Here is a 20,012-nt window from a genome sequence, read left to right on the forward strand (position 1 = left end):
TTCCCCAACAGATCAACTTACTTACAAGTGTTTCTCTGCCTCTCCCCCATCTTCTCCTTTTTTTTCTTTTTTCTTTTCTTTTTTTTTTTTTTTAGTCTACTGAATATCTGACATTCAGGAGCAGCGATTTTTTTTTTGGGGGGGGGGGGGGATGGGCTGCTGCTTCTAAAGGTGCACACTTGTGGCCAGCACCACCTGTGAATAGTAACATTCGCTTTTGTAGCTGTGAATTCATGGTTACATCTATTTGAGTTTAATATTTCATTGTGCATGCCTTATCGAGCACACTGGGGCAGACACCTGTTTCATATTAAAGTCCACATCTTCCAATCCTTAAAGTCATTCAAAACAACCAAAACTGAAGTTTAGTCCAAGACTGTGTCCTGTTGTTACCCCTCCCAAATGTAGCACTGATATACTTCTTTGCCTCTTCCATATCCATCTTCTGGCTGCCAAGATACAAGACAACACTACTGCTCATCTGTATGTCATGACTTTGGAAAACTCATTATTACTTTCTCCAACCTCTAGAAAATAAAGAACTAGACCAGCCCAGGAGAGTCAATGTTTAGTTATGTGTTAATCACAGTATTAATGTGTGGCAATCTTTAATTGTGAAAATAAGATTCATACTGTAGCCAAATGGGGGTTTCTATACTGAAGGGAAAAAGACAATAAAGGGCTGGAAATGCTCCTCTTCCCCTTCCCAGCTGTTTCAGAGGATGGATCACACGGTGCAGGATCAAGGCATAGACTTCTGTGTTACCTCTATAGGATTTACATGCTATTTCCCCTCTCCATTCCCTCTCCATTGTACCACTGGGGAAAATGCACAGAGGAGCAGCCAGATGTTCCAAGTGGCGGGATCAGTGCTAGAAGTGGCCAAGCAGGCCCATGATACCAAAGCAGGAGTAAAATAAGACTGCCTTAAAGCATGCTTGCTCATCCCAAATGACACTATGCAGCCTGTGAGATTATGCACCTATGTGGCTTATCTTAAAAACTGGAGCAAAGTTTTCTAACGCTGTGTCTCAAACAACTCTATATGATAGGCATATGCACAGTCACACACACAGCAGCAAGACCTCCACACACTGCCTGGGGACCAAGGAGTTATCCCTACACACCAGAGTGTGGTACTGGGGGAAAAACTACAGAGAAGTGCCAGGGAGTTTTCCCAGCCAAGAGCAGCTGCTGATTTAGCAAAGCAGGGACCTTTACACATTCTGATTAAGGTCTCTACTGTACAGTGAACTCTTTGGCCCCCATTATTCACCCTTCTCCTCACCTGCTGAGTCTTTAGATGTACTTGCCTCAAATGTCAACATCCTTTACTCTTTTTTGTTTCCATTTAATCAATTCTTTTTAGCTCCATTCTTCACCTACCCAAAAAGCAGAGATGCCACCTTTAATTAAAAACAAACACACACACACACCCCGTTCCCTCAGGCACCAAGCCTGCACAGATTAATATGTACATGCACATAACCTCCAATATGTCAGGCTGGAGATGACAAGGCTGGACAGACGCAGGGGACATGGCACCCTGCCTATAAACCCTGAGACCAACAAAACATTTAGAGCTGCCTTACAGCTGATCTACTCATGCTCTTTAAATCTCATCTCACTCCTCTCTACTTACTCTGTTAGGAAGGTAATCTCCCGGTTCAGAGCATTTCTACAAACTCCAGCGTACAGTTCCTGTGATAGCAGGGGCCCTTTCCTAAATGGAGGAGGCATTCTTCTTATGAGTAAAAAGGATTAAAGAAAATTCCAAATATTCAAAACCAATTTTGGAGCTTCAAAAAAGCTCCAAAATTTGGAGACTGAATTAACATAGCAAATTGCTTTGAAAAATAGTAACGTCGATTACTCCATCAGGTTTAGGAACCCTAAGATGTGGCTGAGCTTGGTTTCCAAGTCCTCTGCTACAAACAAGGAGACCTAACCATCTTCTTTTTAAACCAGACCAGATCTCTTACATGGACCTACCTGTGGATACAATACTGCTGCGAGCAAGAATTTTCTTGCTTCTTTCTAACCCGTGGGATACTTTCCTCTCTCACAAAGAGATTAGCAGAACTTCTATAAACGATGAACACCTGCGACCTTGTAGAACTATGTTTATGGTACAGTAGAAAAAAAATTTTGACAATGGATGTTTAGGATTTCTAGCCAACCAGCCCAGGGGGTGGCTGATCCCTTGTCCAAATAGACTATGAAGAAAAAAAGTCTATAAAAGAGTTTGTAAAATAATTAAATCAATCAATCTTGCTGCACAATTCCTGCCTGCTGGATCTTCTCTCCTCTCCTGTGGCTGTGGGATACGGTAATACCTACCTTTTAGTGAGAAGGTATGGGGTAGCCAAAGAGTAGTTAGATAATACTATAAAATGATGATTTTCTGGGAATATTTAATTCAAATGACCTGAGGTGTGCACTTCCTTCTTCAGTCAAGCTACCCTGTGTTTCCGGATGCTCTCGCTGTACCGCCCGAGCCTGCTGAGATCTGTGAAAGCAGCTCTGCCAAGCCCCAAGTGTCTGAACCTAATGACTCAGACCCTTCTCTTCACAGTCATGAGGCTGGCTTACACTCTGAGAATTTCTAAACCTTTGTGTTTTCTACTTGCCTTCTAATTTATTTATTATCACACTGAAAATAAATGTTCACCTCCTCCTGATTTGTGTGCTTAACCATCTCCAGTTCAAGCCCAAAGGGAAACAGACACATAAATAAGCAAGTCCCTGGTCTGCTACCAGAGGATCCATCACTTTTCATTACCCAATTCTCAGTGTGCAGAAGTGCTATTTTACGCTTGTTCTGTACTAGACGAATAGGCAGCTGCATCACTCACAGCCTACTTCCAGGCTCTCATCCCAGCTAATTCCAGCCTTCCCCTAACATCTCTCTCCTGTCATATATTCCTCCTTCTGATCCCCACAGAACTGCCTGTAATCCCCTCTGAGTCCAACTTTCTGTGCCTTAAGGGATGTGTACTTTCTTACAGTTTCCCACTTCACTTGTGTCCTTTCCCCTTTCCTGCTGTCCCTCATAAGGCCATAGACTCCTCTCTCATCCTCCCTCCTCATTTCTCCTCTCCCACAGCAACTAAGCAACCACAGCTTTTCTAGTGAATAGCCTTGCCAGCACAATGCAAAACGCTGACTATTTTGCAGACTTCCCTCATTAATATGGTGGTTACCTTGTGAGGGCATTTAAAACACCTTAGCTAACATGAAGCTTAAGTTTAATGCAAAAAAATAAAACAAGGATGTTATCAAAGTATCTCAGTTTCACTGATGGCAGTTTAATGATGATTCATATTCAAAAGGTACTGCTTCTCATGTGGAAGGAAATATGCTCTTACCTCAACAGCCATAATATTATTTGAGAAATGAAAGATCCCCGAAGGAAAGAAAGTGATCTCAAAAACTATGCAGGAGGGATCTGAAGAAAAGTGGCACACTGTTACACAGGTCTGAAAACCCAGTCGGAATCACTGACTGAGCTGAAACCTTTGCCATTACTGTCTCTGTCCAGAAAGGAAACTTGAAGGGTCTGAGAACCACTTCTGCTTGAGGAAATAGCCAGGATGTGTTCAAAGGAGCTCCATGTTGGTCAGCTCCAGAAACCATTGCCTTCTTCCAGGCTCCCTCCACTCCCTGCTGCCCACAGCTACAAAACCTGGTTTACAATATCAACCAGCTTCCCACCCATTCCTCACTCCTAAAATCAAGGAGTAGTACCATTGGACATCTCCAATACCACCTAACACCTGTGTTTAGGCAACAAAATCCCCTCCTGAGAGACACCAACACAGTTTTAGTGCTGTCACCACACCTCTAGGGACAGTGCAGACACACCCTCTGCCATGACTGGACAGTGCTTTGTATCTCCGAACACCAACTGCAGTTTGTCCTCTCAGAAACTTTTTATGAACTGAGAATGACATTTGCACTGAACAACACTGCATTCTCCTCACAGTTTTGCAGGAAGCTCACCTTAAAGAGAAGTGCAATTTAATGTGTTCACAATGGTTCCTTAACTCAGCTTGATTTGGCTAAGATTTTATTTTATGAAGAACATGATTATAACGCCTGGAATGAGGAAAAAAAAAAAACTGCACGTTCCTAAAATATTACAGATTGAACTCCAATGTCCTAGATACACCGTATGTAATAGGTAAGATATAGATGTAATATAAATCCATGTCACCACCATGATTTAAACATCTGGAAGGTAAGTAAAGTTGAAAACCTTAATGAAAAATATAGTATGAGATAAAGATTCATATATTATAACTTTATAAACTGTTTTTGAATTCAGCTGGGAAGAACCATCCTGCTGTAGGGCATGATTTGAACTGTCTTCTAGAGAAGAAACTCTAGTAGCACTTTTCAGGCTTGTAACATGAAACACAACATATTTTGGGAACTAATAAAACTAGGATGCTGATAGCCCTGGTATGCAGCTCTCCAAAGGATATTTTGCTATCAAATAAGAAAAGAAAGGCTCAACTTCACAGTATAAAAAACCTTGCAGACTGCTAGATTCTGACAAACTATTGAACTGCACTGGGTCTGAGCGGCAAGGTTTTGGTAGCTGGGGATCTACAGAGAGACTCCTGTGAGAAGCTGCTCGAAGCTTTCCCCATGAGCAACAGAGACAATGCCAGCTGCCTTCCAAGGTGGACCCATCACTTGCCAAGGCCAAGTCCATCAGTGACAGTGTTAGTGCTGCTGGGATAATCATAGAATCATAAAATCATTGAGGTTGGAAAAGACCTCCAAGATCATTGAGTCCAACTTTTCACCAAATGTCACCCTGTCAATTAAACCCTAGCACTAAGTGCCACATCCTGTCCTTTCTTTACAGTTCCAGGGACAATGACTCAACCACTTCCCCGGGCAGCTCACTCCAATACTTAACCACCCCTTCCACAAAGAAATTCTTCCTGATGTCCAGCCTGAACCTCCCCTGGTACAGCTTGACACCTTTTCCTCTTCTCCTGTCACTGGTTGCCTGGAAGGAGAGGCTGACCCCCACCTGGCTACAGCCTCCTTTCAGACAGCTGTAGAGAATGATAAGGTCACCCTCGAGCCTCTTTTCCTCCAGGCTGAACAACCCCAGCTCCCTCAGCTGCTTCTCATAGGACTTGTGCTCCAGACCCTTCACCAGCTCCACTGTCCTTCTCTGGACTCACTCCCAAACCTCAATGTCCTTCCTGAAATGAAGGACCCAGTACTAAACACAGGACTTGAGGCGCAGCCTCACCAGTGCTGAGTACAGGGGGACAATCCCTGCCCTGCTCCTGCTGGCCACACTATTGCTGATATAGGCCAGGATGCCACTGGCCTTCTTGACTACCCGGGCATGTGCTGTCCCATGTTCAGCCACTATCACCCAGCAGCTCCAGGTCCTTTTCCCTGGGCAGCTTTCCAGGCACTCTGGCCTCAGCCTGTAGCACTGCAGGGGTTGTTGTGACCCAAGGGCAGGACCTAGCTCTTGGCCTTGTTGAGCCTCATACAGTTGGCTCTGGCCCATTGATCCAGCCTGTCCAGATCCTTCCTGCCCTCCAGCAGATCAGCACTCCCACCCAACTTGGCATTGTTTGTAAACTTACTGAGGGTGCACTCAATCCCCTCATCCAGGTAAAGACATTAAATAGGATTGGCCCCAATACTGAGCCCTGGGGAACACCACTGGTGACCAGCCATGAGCTGGATGTGACTCCCATTCACCACAACTCTCTAGGCCTGGCCATCCAGCCAGTTTTAACTCATATAAGAGGTCACCTGTCTGAGCCATGGGTTTCCATTTTCTCCAGAGGAAGTCAGTACCAAAGGCTTCACTGAAATCCAGGTAGACTATATTCACAGTCTTTCCCTCATCCACCAGGCAGGTGACCTGGTCATTAAAGGAGATCAGGTCGGTCAGGCAGGACCTGCCTTTCCTAAACCTGGGCTGGCTGGGCCTGATCCCCTGGTTGTCCTACACGCAGTGCATGATGGTACTCAAGATGATCTGTTTCACACTGGAGCAGGGGAAGACTGTGAGCAGTTCTCCCCTGAAAAGGAAGGAATGGCAGAGACAACATGTGATAAACTGACTGCAGCCCCCATTTCCCATCTCTATGCTGTTTTGAGAAAGAAGATAGAGAAAATTAGGAGTGAAGTTGACCCCAGTAAGAAGGGAAGGGTGGGGGAAGGTGTTTTAGGATTCGGTTCTATTTATCATTATCCTACTCTGATTCTGATTTGCAGTAAGTTAAAGTAATTTCCCCAAGCTGAGTCTGTTTTGCGCATGACAGTAATTGCTCAGTGATCTCCCCCTGCCCTTACCTGGGCCCATGAGCCTTTCGTTGTATTTTCTGTCCCCTGCACAGCTGAGGAGGGGAGTGACAGAGTAGCTTTGGTGTCCACCCAGCATCCAGCCACAGTGAACCCAGCAGAGCACACAGCAATAAAAGCTTTCCTGTACTCTCTGTCACCTCAGCTTTAGCCTGGAGGAAAACGTACTTTTCCTTTTCCTTCAGGGAAAACACTTATAATTTTCTTGTTCATTCAGTTCTTGGCCTCTGACAAAGGAGTCAAAAGGGTGGCAGTTGCCAAAGTCACTTATTGATTTTCTTGGTTTATTTATGAATTCCAGACATGCAAGTGCCTGTCTTCAAGTTTTAACACCTGGTATTTCACACCATTAAGTAAATTGCCAGGAAGACTACTTCGTTTTCACTTCTGCAACTTTCACATAACAAGCAAGCTGCCCTTACAGAAAGTTCATCAAACTTTGGCCTTCATAGAAAGCTTTCAAATTTAGGTCTTCTTCACAAAAGCTGTATGTGAAAGTTACCTGCCTTTTCTACTTTAAAGAAGGCTTTCTTCTGTGGTCTTAGTCTGCTATTACACGGGAAGGAAAGCTCTGTATTAAGATGAAATACAAGTAATAGGAAGCAAAGGAAAAAGTAAAAAGGCACAGTATGAGATCAACAGGAAGTTTCAAGGCTAATCCCAGTACAATACGTTGCAGTAATCCAACAGAATGAGACAAAAACCATGAATCATTCTGTCAAGGTCTTGACTTCAGAGAAATATGGCAAACACTTATATGCAGGCAGAAAAAAGCACACGACCATAAATTCTTCAAGGATAGAGCTGAAAGCACTCCCAAACTACAAACCCTGTAAAAAACTAAGAGGGCAAACCCCCTCCATAACAAGAAGCACTCCTGTTGCTCCTGTTCTCCTCAAGATTCTTCCCTCATATTGTTCATGTCATTAATTTTACTTTACATCACAGAAATGTAAGATTTTTTCCTTTTGATCCCATACAGAGTAAATACCAAGAAAGAAAGAATCCGATCACCTCAGCTGAATGAAAAATAGAGCATTGTCTCACCGGCCATGTAACTAGAACTCCCCAGATCCTTTTCTACACAGACTGCTTAAACCTGGTCAGTCAGGGACAAGCTTAGAACTTGAAACAGACCTACCAGAAAAAGGGATGTTACAAGTGAACAAACCTTTAAATTCCAGCTGAATCCCTGAACTGATCAGTCGACTTCCCATCAAATTGTGTTGATAGTTTTTTTATAGTGAATGTATAATTGTTTGAAAAATACTTTTTTAAGGGGTGATGTTTTACTTTAAGTTAATGTAGAAAGATTAAAAAAAACCTTGCAAGATTAATCATGAAGATATTTTGCTTGAAAAAGTGAGAGCTTTTAAATTTAAAAACTACAATCAATATCAAATCATCTCAAAACACAAAATACAAGAATCATAATATATTAGTGAGCTTCTATATTCTTAGAATAGATTTCTCATTAAAAAATCAATATCTAATTTTGCTCTGAAATACAAGAAAAAGGTACTGTGCATTTAATCTCAAAGGAATTTACACACTTTTTACATATACACTAGCAGAATCAATTCATATAATTCTGCAATTTCTACCTTTGAGTAAATACAGTTCCTTTCTGTAAGTATATTGAAAAATAGCTTCTTGGAGAAACCAAAAGTAAACAAAATACACTATTAAAACTTCAAGAAGTTAGGGTATGCAGAACACAAAGTAATTTAAAAAAATACAGATACACTTCTGAACAGTGATAAATAAAGTGTGGTGCTTTTTTATTTTTTCCCCCAGAAATGTAGGTAGCCATGCCTTGGTTTCACTTTTCTTAAGCTTACTTTTTATGTAAGGCTTGGGGTGTAACTGAACAATTACTGGATGCATTTGAGCAAAATGTGCTTCAGTCTGCAAAACACAAAACTTATATGGACATATCCCATTTAAACAGACTCAACAACACTTCAGTTTTACTCCTATAAACAGATGTGCTTCTAGTGAGACTTGTTCAAGGCAGGGAGTCACCACAGTTAATCAAACTCAGCAGAGACACGGGACCACAGAAATACAATGTTTTGCTGGTTCATGGCAGCAACCATCTCACTCCTCCTTAAGATACGACTGCAGGCAAAATTGTTCCTGATTTTCAGCTCTTGAGCCACTTTAACCAATGCACTCTGCATGTTTACAGCAATGCTAAGCAACATAATGTTGCAATTAAAGTCCATAAAGCAACCTGTACATATTTCTGTACGGCCTGATTCCATATTCTTAGGCACAAGCACATATGCACATATAAAGCCTCTTTTAATTCTCATCCATAAAGTGTAAACCCATTACCCTCATACTTTGCAGGTAGCATCCTGGGCCAAAATCAATAGAGTTAACCTAGGATGATCTAGAGCCCTCATAAATTCTGTCCTTTCTTCCGAACTGCCTCGGCTCATGCTCCATGTGCTCCATCAAACAGCTGCCTTCCCACTCTACTTCTGTAGCCAAAAACACATGACCAGCAAAACATTAAACTGTATAGCTGAAGTTTGTCATGCACTGTCAAACTTTCTGCAATAAGTAACAGTACTAAGGAGACTTATCACTTAAAGTAACTAAAATACTCATAGATTTTTCATGTCCTTTTACTGCTCAAGATTTCATATTTTTTCATCTGCATCTGTGCAATATCATTTAATCAGTACAAAATCTAGTCTCCTGATGCCAAATGTCAAAATTATTCTAAAGTTAATACTACAAATAAGCGAAAGTGCAATGACTTTACTTTGAAAATAACTTCATATAAAAGGCTAATTAAAAACCTAGAGAATAATGAATATAAATGAAAAAAATACTCTGCTTTCTTAGAACATGCAAGTGCTAAAGAAACTGTGCAATGAAAAAAGATGAGAAGGCTTCCCAGCATATTCAGACTTTAATATTTATTTTACAAAAACACAGACAAAATCTTCATGAGTAATTGCTACAAAATTTTTAATGCTCACTAGGCTCACAGTCCAAACACGGTTCGAAAAAAATGTAGCATCTTTTATTAGACCTGCTTGCATAAGATGTAGACAGAGTTTTGGATACATAAATACTTTGATCAACTCAGAGTATGCAGTATTGGTAACCTAGAGAAACACTTGAGAAGACAATTCACGCTTAGGTCATTCAAGCGTGTGAAGACTTCCATTAGCAATTTTCAGAACAAATAAGACTGCTCTGCTTCTTGCTAAAAGAGTAGTACCCTTTTTCCCTGTAATATAACAGTACTTACACTAAAATAGTCTGGTTGGGCTGTGCTCCACTCATGAGCAATGTCCTAATACATTTCATATAATTAAGTTCAAAAAAAATAACTCTCAATTAAGGATCTTAAAGTAAATAACTGTATTTTGATGCAAGGCATTTAAACAACCATTTTAGAAATTTACTAGAATTTAGTGTCTATCTAAAGCCCAAAATACACAGAAAATTACTTTTTGGTTACACCTCAGATCCTCAAAACTTGAAACAGTTAATTTGCTAAATCCACCACTTTCATCACTAAAAAGTGTAGCTCTATCTGCTAGGTTCATCCCTCATCAAAAAGCAACCCTCAGGGCATAAAGTGATCTTCAGTGATTCCAGAAGGCCTTAATACAGGAAAGACAGACAAAAACATCAGGAGATTTCAAACACTACATTTTTATTACAGATATCTGAAAAATGTCCATATACAGATAAGATACATCCCCTTATCTTCGACAATATCACCAAAGGCAAAGTGTACAAAGTGTACAAAGACACTGAAAATGAGACACAGCTGATGTGAAGAAACTCAGGAATTAGTACCTAAGCAGGTGTTCTAATTCAGTCTAGAACTGTCTGGAAACAGCTATTCATCATGCCATGTCTCTTCATGCCTCTGAAGTGGCAAGTGTGTGGTTTTGTGTGTGCTATTATTCTGAAAATTGGAACTAGCTCTTCTTGCCTCTGTAACAGTGCCAGAAAATATATTTGGAACATGGTTTTCTTGTTTAAAACTCTCTGGACGTAAGTATCTCACATGCAATCAAATTTTGAGGATGATTACTTCAGTTCTAAGTACAAAGAATTACAACTCTATCCTATTAATTGTCTTATCTAAGAAACCATTAAATCAAACTCATAATGGTATTCTTTTCTGCTGCTTGTTGTTTATCAAAAGTAAGTCTGACTAACATCTACTGTCTAGATTCCCAAACTAAGCTACACTATAAACATTGCATAATATTTTACCGTATCTGTGAAGTATAAAATAAGGGATAAAAAAAATCTTAATTCCTGACAGAGGTAGAGATCTGATAAGGTATCTGCATCCTTACAGATCTAATACCTGGATTTGACTGAGGTAAATCATACAGAGGTGTTAATCTGGTGGGGTGTAAATCATTGCAGTAATTGTAAATTTATGTAAGTATTTCCAAAAAGCAGAATAAAACTAGTCTGTGTTTGCAACTGATGACATAAGATTTTTTAATGTGTTTTATCACTGCTGGGAACTGAAGTCAGACTATAGGCATGCAAGCTTTTTCCCCCAAAACATAATTGCATGCTAACATCTATTAATTAAAACTGATAGGCCCAGGGGAGTGGACAAATGCAGCAGCCACCAGCGGGTAGAGCATAGACCTCTTAAAACCCCAACAAAAGGAGAAGGTAAATCAAGCTAGAAATTATAATTGGCTCTAACTATTGGCAACCCAAAACAGAATTTCAGTTTTGCCATTTTCCACCTTCAATAATGCCTACATTTCAACAAGCTTGAATACAAGGGCAACAGTATCTTTAAACAGCCTTTTCTTAAGGCATTAAGTTCAAGCCTTAAAATGCTTAGTAACTGCTTGATGAAGGAAGCATGCTACATCTTTGTTAGCTGCTCTCTTATCCAAGGATGCAAAAAAATTCTTCATATGAGTCTTCAGAAATAAAAGGGTATTGACAAGACTGAGAATTTAAAATCTTTCTTAATGTTGTTCTCCCTCTGCTATTTTCCAGAAAAATAAACAACAGGATGGTTCCCTCTCCCTCTAAAAAGAAGCCTCTTCTGCATAATTCCTTTTAAGATAAGGTTTATAACAATTCTGTACTTTGAGAAGTTCCTGCCCAGAGATCATGTTCTTTCTCCCAGTCTTTGTCTTCACCCTTCTGCAGGGCACAGATAATGCCCATGAATTTGAAGAAAGACAGACTTCTTAGTTAAGAAAGAATTAGTGCAATGTCAGACAAAGCCGGCAATGAAGCTTTGGCAGATTCTTGTATCAAATGGAGAATCATGTGGGAAGACGCATGCGCAGAAATAATGCCCTGTGCATTCCAATAAAACCACTTAAACTGGGGCCAGAAAAGAGCTCTGGACAACAGCTTGCACTTCAGACATTCCAAAAGCTCAATATATACTGATCTGAAGCCTGTGTCTAAAAAGTGGTAGGGATGTTTATTACTGTCTGTCATCTCCTATCACCTCCTGTTCTTCTGCAGCTTTTAAGAAATGCCTATCAATCTGCTATTGTCTGCTGACAGTCTCCTGCTCCTCCTCGGCAGTGAGATGGCTGCCCAGTAGATCAGTCAATGACTCTCATAATTGCCTTGCTAGGTCACTGTTCAACTGTGAATTTGTTTTGACTCTTCAGTCTCCTTAGACTACCCAGTCCACCTCCAAGTGAAAAAATCACTATCAATTCTCTGAAACACCCTGAAAGGCATGAAAACACTCCTTGCAATTTGGAGGTCACCACAAGTTGTCTCCTTTATCAAAATACATTTATGGCCATACCTGCCCTCTCAGACTGATGAAAACTTGAAGCTTCAAATGTTGTTAAATTCTTTCTGATGCTTCCATTGGCCAAAAGGCCGCAACAGTTTCTGCACTGTTCAATTCTCTCTCCTCCTCTCTAAGCAAAGGCCTTGGGCAGTAAAGAGGAAGGGGTGAGGAGCAGTAACCAAAGCAATTCTTTCCCTGAGTGATTTGAGAACATGTTTAGATACTGGTCTCTCTTGTAAGCCTGAAAACATTCAGCATAAGGGCATGCAAAGTCGCGCACAAGGAGAATAATTCCAGGGGGCCAACCAGCTGGAAAGAAGCTGGAAAGAAGCTCTGCAGAGAAGCAACTGAGAATTCCTGGTCAACACCAAGCTGAACGTGAGCCAGCAACATTCGCTTGCAGCAAAGAAGGCCAAAGCCATCCTGGGCTGCACGGAAAAACATCACCAGCAGATTGAAAGTGGTGGTCTTTGCTCTCTGCCACGTCTGGATGATAAATCTGCTTCTGGGCTCCTTGATATAAGAAAGACACGCTGGAGCCAGTGCAGCGAGGAGCCATAAATACAGAAAGGGATGGGAGCACATCACATGAGGAATGGCTGAGAGAGTGGGGACTGTTCAGCCCCAAGAAGAAGGGGGGAAAGAAGACCCAGAAGGATTCTAATGTGTGTAAATCCTTAGTGAGGAGGACTAAAGAAGACAGAGTCAAACTCTTCCCAGAGGTGCCCAGAGACTGGACCAGAAGCAATGAACACAAACCGAAACATAGGAAGTTCCATCTGAATGACAGGGAACACTTTTTACTGTGAGGGAAGCTGACAGGAAAAGACTGTCCAGAGAGGTTGTGGAGTTCCATCCTTGGAGATACTCCAAAGCTACCAGAACTTGGTCCTGGGCTACCTGCTGCAGGTGGCCCTGGTCTGAGTAGGGGGTTGTACTACACAACCTCCAGAAGTAAAATCGTTTCACCATGGATTTGTACACTCAGGTGTCAGGTTTAGAGTTGGCACTGCCAGGAAGAGGTGCAAGGCAAATATTTGAACAGTCTTTCTGGGTGATTCCAGGATCTTAAAATACCCATGCACACAGCAAGCAACCTGCACTCTGCTCCCCGCACCACCATAGGGTCTGAAACACGGTGGTTCCAAACTCGTTTAAGTACAAAGGAAGAAATAAAGGTTCTCAAGCAGAAGCCTCCATTCCTCCTGCTCCACTGCAGAGAAAGTGAGATTCATGAAACCATGGAAAGAATAAATAAGAGGGATTCTGATTCAGAGGAGAGAGTCTTGGTATGGTTTATCTATTTTATCCTTTAATTCCTTGGTGCCAAATGAGCAACCAGTTCCCAGAATTCTCCTCCATTGTTTCTCAGTGGGATTAAAGATAGGCTTTCGACCCTTTATTCTAAAGGTAAGATAAAGACAGACTTCCTCAAGATGGCCCCTTGACTCTCACTTTTATTTCTGCAAAGTGGCCCAGTTTCAACAGAAAGGAGGAAGAATGATCCTACCTCTTCCTTCCCTACTGTTTACGGAAGGGCAATTATGATCAGGGGATTTACAGCATACAGGCTAAGAAGGTCTTGGAACCAAACTTTCTCATGTTGCCCGTAAGTACTATACAAAATGAGGATGGCAGCAGCTGCCACTGTGCTTTGAGCGGTATTGAATGTTTCCTGACAATGTTAGGTGTGGGCCAAGTGCTAGAAAGGGAGAAGGAAACACATTGTCTCCAGGAAACTGGCTGAGAGCACAAGCCTCCTGGTCAAGTGGTTAATCTTCAGTTACGCAGTAGTCAAGGCTGGAAGCTTCCAGGTGCCCCAAGGAAATTACAGAGAGGTTACTTTGCAAACCCTAAAACAGATATTCTCACCAACTGCAAGTGACCAGGATTTGGCAGCCCTGAAACATGAGCAGCTGCAATATCCCTACTGATTCTAGGGACCTGAGTTCTATTAAAATCATGTTTGTGTACCATACTAGGTGGTCAAAATAGGGTGTTAGCATCAAATTCTCCCTAATTATTAACTGCCATGAAAAATCTTGAGATAACTATTAAGATGAGAAGGTTTCAAGTACCTGCTACCCTCTCTACTGGAGCTACTCAATTAGAGTTACAAAACTACAAAGCACCTCCCGTGTCTGAGTTAACTGTCCTAGTATTGCCACTACCTCAGCCAACAATCTCACAGCCTTCTTATGTCCCATCAGAAGCTTAGTAAGAGCTTTTACCCCATTGAAGTTTCCTCCAGCAAATGAATGCCATGGTAACTAGGAACCACCTCCTAATCACTGGCCAAAATTTGAATAGAACTGGAACTCAACTAGCTGTGTTCTCAGCTGCCATAGTTTCCACTTAGTACTTGCCTAACCCAATGAGATAAGGCCCACAACTACATATAAGCAAACTTCATCTTAAGTACACACATACATATAATTCTGTGATTTCTCTATGATTGAAGTTTGCTGTATATAACTGTGTTTTTTTCAGTTCAAGGTACCTTATACCCACAAGCAATATATTGTCTCAGGCTACCTAGGGTTTAAATGTACACTTTAAACTTTTAAACTATTTTTTCTTTCAATTTTCCCCACACACACACACTTTTGCAAGTGATGGTTTGTTTCTCTCTTCAGTCTCATTGAAAACTTACCCTTTCAGGCTTCTTCACAATTTTTTAGTCACATCAGTCACCTGTTGGGCAACATCTGGACTTCAGGCTAGACATCAGCCACTCAACATGAAACTCTTCCCTTCCAGCTACAGGAGTATCTACCAAGTAAAACAGGAAAAAATGCCTCCGATGTGAATGAGTCTGCAGAGGAGGCCATTTTACTACTGTCCTATGCAAACATTTACTCATTCAAGAACAGCAAAATCTTGGGTGTCTAAAGCCAAGTACCATTAAAAAAGATGATAGAGACCATAGTCTTCAGAGATATGCACAAAATCTGGCAAAGTCGGTGTGAAACAGGGAAACAAGAGCGGATGAGAGTTGGGTATACCATGGTAAAGCCCCCACTACCCAACAGACTGCTCTCCATGCAGCTTTCAAAGGTGTGGCAAACAGGAAGGGAAGCTCTCCCAGCCACAGAGGAACAAAACACAAAGCTCTGAAGCTCCAAGATGAGATGGAGGAGCTGCTTCCTACTCCCAGACCATGGGGCTGCACTCAAAAGCTTCAGTTTCTATGTAGTGCCTGGCAAGCATCAAAGTGTTTATGTGGATTTGAGTCTTCAGTGCCATACAACAGACTGGGACCAGTTCACTGAATGAAGGCATGGATATGGTCTCAGGAATGCCTAGTGACACTGTCCCCATTACAGAAGGAATACAGAACCTGCCTTTGGATGTGAAGGCAATTTCAAGGCAATCCATTAATGGCAAAGTGTTCCTAAAGCCAAGGTACACCTGTTCCTAAGAGACGCAAAAGAAGAAATCTTCACAAAAACCCAAACTCCTCAACACGTTACTCTAAGGTATTCAACAAGTCATAGGATAGCAAAGTGTGCCCCTTCCACAAACACCACCCACAGCAGTGTGAAATCTGGTATCAGAAGGGTGTGGGGAAGAAAAGGTCCCTGCCACTGACCAGGTGTACCTAGAAAAAGGAAGCCACACTGGCCAGTATAAGATGTATGTCTTTATCCTAAGGGGGTGACAAGCTCTGTTAGCCCCACACTGCTGAAGGAAACTCAGCAGACCAAAACTTGAGATAGGGCAAGTTCCTGGAAAGCAACGAGCAGGTGGTCTCAAATTGAAGGATGCATTTGTAATTCTGCAGTGCAAGCAGTGAAAAGAGCTCAGTGTCCATAGTCCTGTGCCCTGTAACAGCGCCCTGTTCGCAGGCTGGCACGCTGCAGTATGTGCTGATGTCAGCATGAACTGGCAGAGAGGGTTTACAAGAAGGCTTTTAGCTCAGAGTTAGAAACAGGAATCAGGAAGAGAGAAAGGTACAGAGCCAGAGGAGAGGGACACAGCCTCTTTACCAATGACCCTAACTGCTTTCACTTCTCCCGAAATCCATATAGTCTACTCAGAGAAGCACTTCAAATTCCCCTGGATCCCCAGTTTTATGATCTGTGTGAAGAATACAGTCATTTAGCCAATATTTCTTCCTATGGTTTTCTGCTATGAGGAGTGCTGGAAAGGAAAATTACAAGTACTGTTTTAGAAACTTTCATTGCTATCAGGACATCCAGAACAGAAGAGAAATGCTGCACCCTTTTTAGCCCTTATGATTCATGAGACAGCACATATCCGGCCTCTGATCGGCCCAGGATTGAAGGTAGCCTAGTTTGCAGATTGATTCTCAGCTTCACTTTCAGGGAAAATTACAGATTTGCATGTGGGTGTTACAGATGGAAACATTTCTCCACCAGGTGGTTTTAATGAAAACTGGTGGCAGTTTTGTTGAGACATTTGGATAATCAGAAAATCTTTTAACAAAGATAATACGAAGGGGTGGTGATGATATGTGACTTTTATAATATAGCTGTGTCATCTGATAGCACCACTGTATATTTGTAACAAACCTTTATAAAGTTATGGAAGTAAATTCTTGTCAAAATTCCAGTCTTAAAAGAGTTGCTCCATGAAAAGGTGTGTCAAACTCTTATCCCAAAACAAAAGTAAGTGTTCAGCATACAGAAAAGGCAGATGATCTCAGAAAATCTAGTGGCTCTCTCTATGAGTTGAATCATAACCCATAAGAAAACTATTTGCTGTGACCTGATTTTTACAAACTAATGATATAGCTAAAGCAAGTATACAGGTTTTTAAGTTTTCCAATGTATTTTCCCTTCATTTCTGGCTCTTTAAACAAAAACAGAAATCTATTTTAAATCACAATTTCTTAGGCCAACGGAGAGCCTAGACTGCTATTCTTATTATGTTAAAGAACTTTTGTAAGAAAATAAACTTTTAAATTTGGGTATCACAAACCTTTGAAGATAATATAAAGTAATTTCCAGCTGAATTGACAAAGCACTATTTTTGCCCTTTTCTAAAATTTATATTTAAAGTGTTCTAAGTTCATTTAGTGAAACTGCTGAAGATTCCCATAATCTTACAGAAAAGGAAATATCTGTCCAGAATTCAGAAACACGAATGCAAAAGAAAAAAAAAAAAAAGGGGGGGGGGGGAGTGAAAAAAGGAGGAAAATTTATTCTCTACCCAATGTTAACAAGAATAGGGCTGAGAAAATACCATCTTTATCAAGGGAAGTTCATTCTCACAGTGACTGTAAGATTTATAGTATTCCTCTACAACATCATCACAGAACCAGTAATCTTCTTCACAGAATAAAAGCTAAATATTTGTAGGAAGTAGCTGTGCTGGAGGACAAGGAACAGAAGGATACATATAGTTTAGAGGCTTTGAGCTACTCCTTTATTTAATTTTTTTCTGATGAATAGAAACTGAGGAGGGATCCTTCACTCACGTTTCCTCACAGTGACTAACACAATGCATTTTCACAGAACATTTCTCATTCTAACCACCCCACCTCCAAGGGTAGCCACACCCCAAGCACAATGAACTGCAACAGCAAACTGAACTCTTCGTCTTGAACTGAGATCCAAGCACCACAGTCCCGGACAGCTCCTCGCCAGCACAGCACTGGCAGCTGGGCCTCAGTACCGACCACTGCAATGATCTCTAGTAGCCCCTGTAAAAATTCAGAGTCAAGAACGAATAGGAAGGGACAGTACTAAATGTACTAAAACGCTGTCCCAGCTTCACCACGCACAGCGCACGGGGCCGAAGTCGGGAGCCTGCGGGGGTTTGGTCTCCAGCCGTGGGGAAGAGCTGGCACCTGCATCGCTCAAGTGGGTGTTTCCGATGCAGACAAAAGAAACACCCAGACCACGTCACACCTTCAGCGCATCCCCTCCGAGCACAGGTGCACGCAAGCAGGCGACAGTGAGGTAAGGATACACCTCCTGTGGCACGGAGGGTCTGCGTGGCGTCAGAGGCTCACACTGTTCCAGTCACCTCTCCCACCACCTCCCGCCCGGAGCGAACAGGCCTGACGGGCTGTCAGAAGAGGAGAAACCGTGATTCTCCTCCACAGGCCACGACTCCAATCTGTTTATTCTCATCACTTGCAGTAGGCGATTCAGCAACGTTACGTTTGAAGCCTCCGACTGACGGAGGAGGCTAAAAAATGTGATCACATGCGGTGTTTCGCAGGGACGAGGGGGTGAGGGAAAAGGTTCAAAAGAGGCTGTGGGGATCCGGTTTCCAAACATGGCACCTACCCACACCCCGCGTTCCCCGCACCCCTCCCCGTGCCGCCGGCAGCGGGATAAACCCACTCCCCCGCCGTCCCGCCACCACGCACGCACGCCCGCCCTCCCGCTGGAATGAGCAGCGCGACTAATTCGATCTATTTCCTAACTGCGAAGGCCCTGCTGCCCCGCAGAGCGCTGCTGCCCGTGGCTGCCCACCCTGGGGCCGGCGGCACGGGCGGGCGGAGCGGGGCTCCGGGGGTGTGCCGGGCGGGGGCAGCCGCCCCAGCCCCGCGGCGGGCGGCAGCGGTGGCCGAGCCAGGCGGGGGCAGCACGGCAGCCGCGGAGGCTCCCGCACGGAGGGAAACCCCACCCAGCGGCCCCTCCTGGCAGAGGCGGGGTTTTGGGGACCCCAAAGGAATCCCACCTCGCCCCTCACCCCCATGTCGGGGTTTCCGCCCGCCCTGCGCTGCCGGCTCCCTCGGGGCGGGGAGGGCCTCCGTCCCGCTCCGTCCCGGGCTCCCCCGGCGGCGCTGCCTCGGGAGGAGCTGCCTGAGGTGGGGGAGGAGGAAGTTACGGGCCGGGAGCGGAGCGGGACCGGGGCTCAGCGGCTCCAGCCCCGCCGAGCAGGGCGAAGCCGGCCGGCTGCTGGCACCGGCCGGCTCCCGCTGTGGCAGCGCCCGCTCCGCCCGCCGGCGATCGGTGCATGAATGAGTGCTTGAATGAATGAATGACTGGCGTCTGCTTACTTGAGCATGGCCTCTTCTTTTTCTTCCTCCTCTTTCTGCCGGTCCATCACTGCCATGATGATGTTCCTCTCCTCCTCTGTTAGGTGGCTCAGGTCGGGCAGCTCCTGCATCGGGGGGGGCACCGTGGGCGGGCGAGGGCCGCGGGGCCCCACCGAAGAAGACATTTTCTTTCCGCCTCTCCCTTACACCTTCTACCTTTGCACGGCGAACCCAGCCAGCCTCTCCTCCGCCCCCTTCACAGGGTAGTCCTCCGAGCAGCGGCAGCCGGCAGCTCTCTGGCAGCAGCGGAGGAGGCGGAGACCCAGCCTTTCATGGTTGCTTGCATCCACCCCGGCCCGGTGCTGCCGCTGCTCGCTCCTTTTGTTTCCGCGGCTTCGAGGAGCTCAGGGGCTGCCGCGCCGCCGCCCGCAGCCCATCCTCCCGGCGGTGGGCGTGCGGGGCGGAGGTGCGGTGGCGCGGAGGGCTCCGGATCGCCGCCGGCGGGCTGCGTGCGGGAGTGGGGGGGCGGTGCGCGCCGCCGGCCGGCCGGGAAGGGCGGGTGCTGCCGCCGCCGCCGCGATGCTCCGCCGCTGCGAGCCTGGCGCTGGAGGAGGGAGGGAGGGAGGGAGTGAGGGAGGGAGGGGAGCTCGGTGCCGGTGAGGCGGAGTCCGAGGCGCGGGCCTCTGCCCCTGCCCGCGCCGGGCACCCGGGCCGGCCGCGCCTCTCTCTCCCCGCCGCCCCCCGGGCTCGTCCGGGGGTCACACGGCCGCGGCGCCTGGCCCCGGCACCGCCGCTCTCCTCACGTCCTCCTCCAGATTTCCTGACCGCAGGTGCTTGCCCGGGTTCCCGCCAGGGCAGCCGGCTCGCCCGAAGCAGGGCCACCCGTGGGAGGGTGCGGGTTTGCTGGGGGCTGCCTGGGGCGCC

The 20,012-nt window shown here is 44.5% G+C and overlaps 1 protein-coding gene across 1 annotated transcript in view; it reads right to left on the reverse strand.

Moving 5' to 3' along the window:
* The window catches only part of LOC138107064 (regulating synaptic membrane exocytosis protein 1-like), a 121,247-nt gene extending 101,974 nt beyond the window's left edge, over positions 1 to 19,273 (reverse strand). Inside the window, exon 1 of the mRNA XM_069008396.1 lies at positions 19,110 to 19,273. Coding sequence (XP_068864497.1) covers positions 19,110 to 19,273 — 164 coding nt within the window. The remainder of the gene's footprint in view (positions 1 to 19,109) is intronic.
* Between the last annotated feature and the right edge of the window lie 739 nt (positions 19,274 to 20,012).

The sequence above is a fragment of the Aphelocoma coerulescens genome, chromosome 3 (assembly GCF_041296385.1).
Source record: "Aphelocoma coerulescens isolate FSJ_1873_10779 chromosome 3, UR_Acoe_1.0, whole genome shotgun sequence".
In the NCBI taxonomy this organism is placed as follows: domain Eukaryota; kingdom Metazoa; phylum Chordata; class Aves; order Passeriformes; family Corvidae; genus Aphelocoma; species Aphelocoma coerulescens.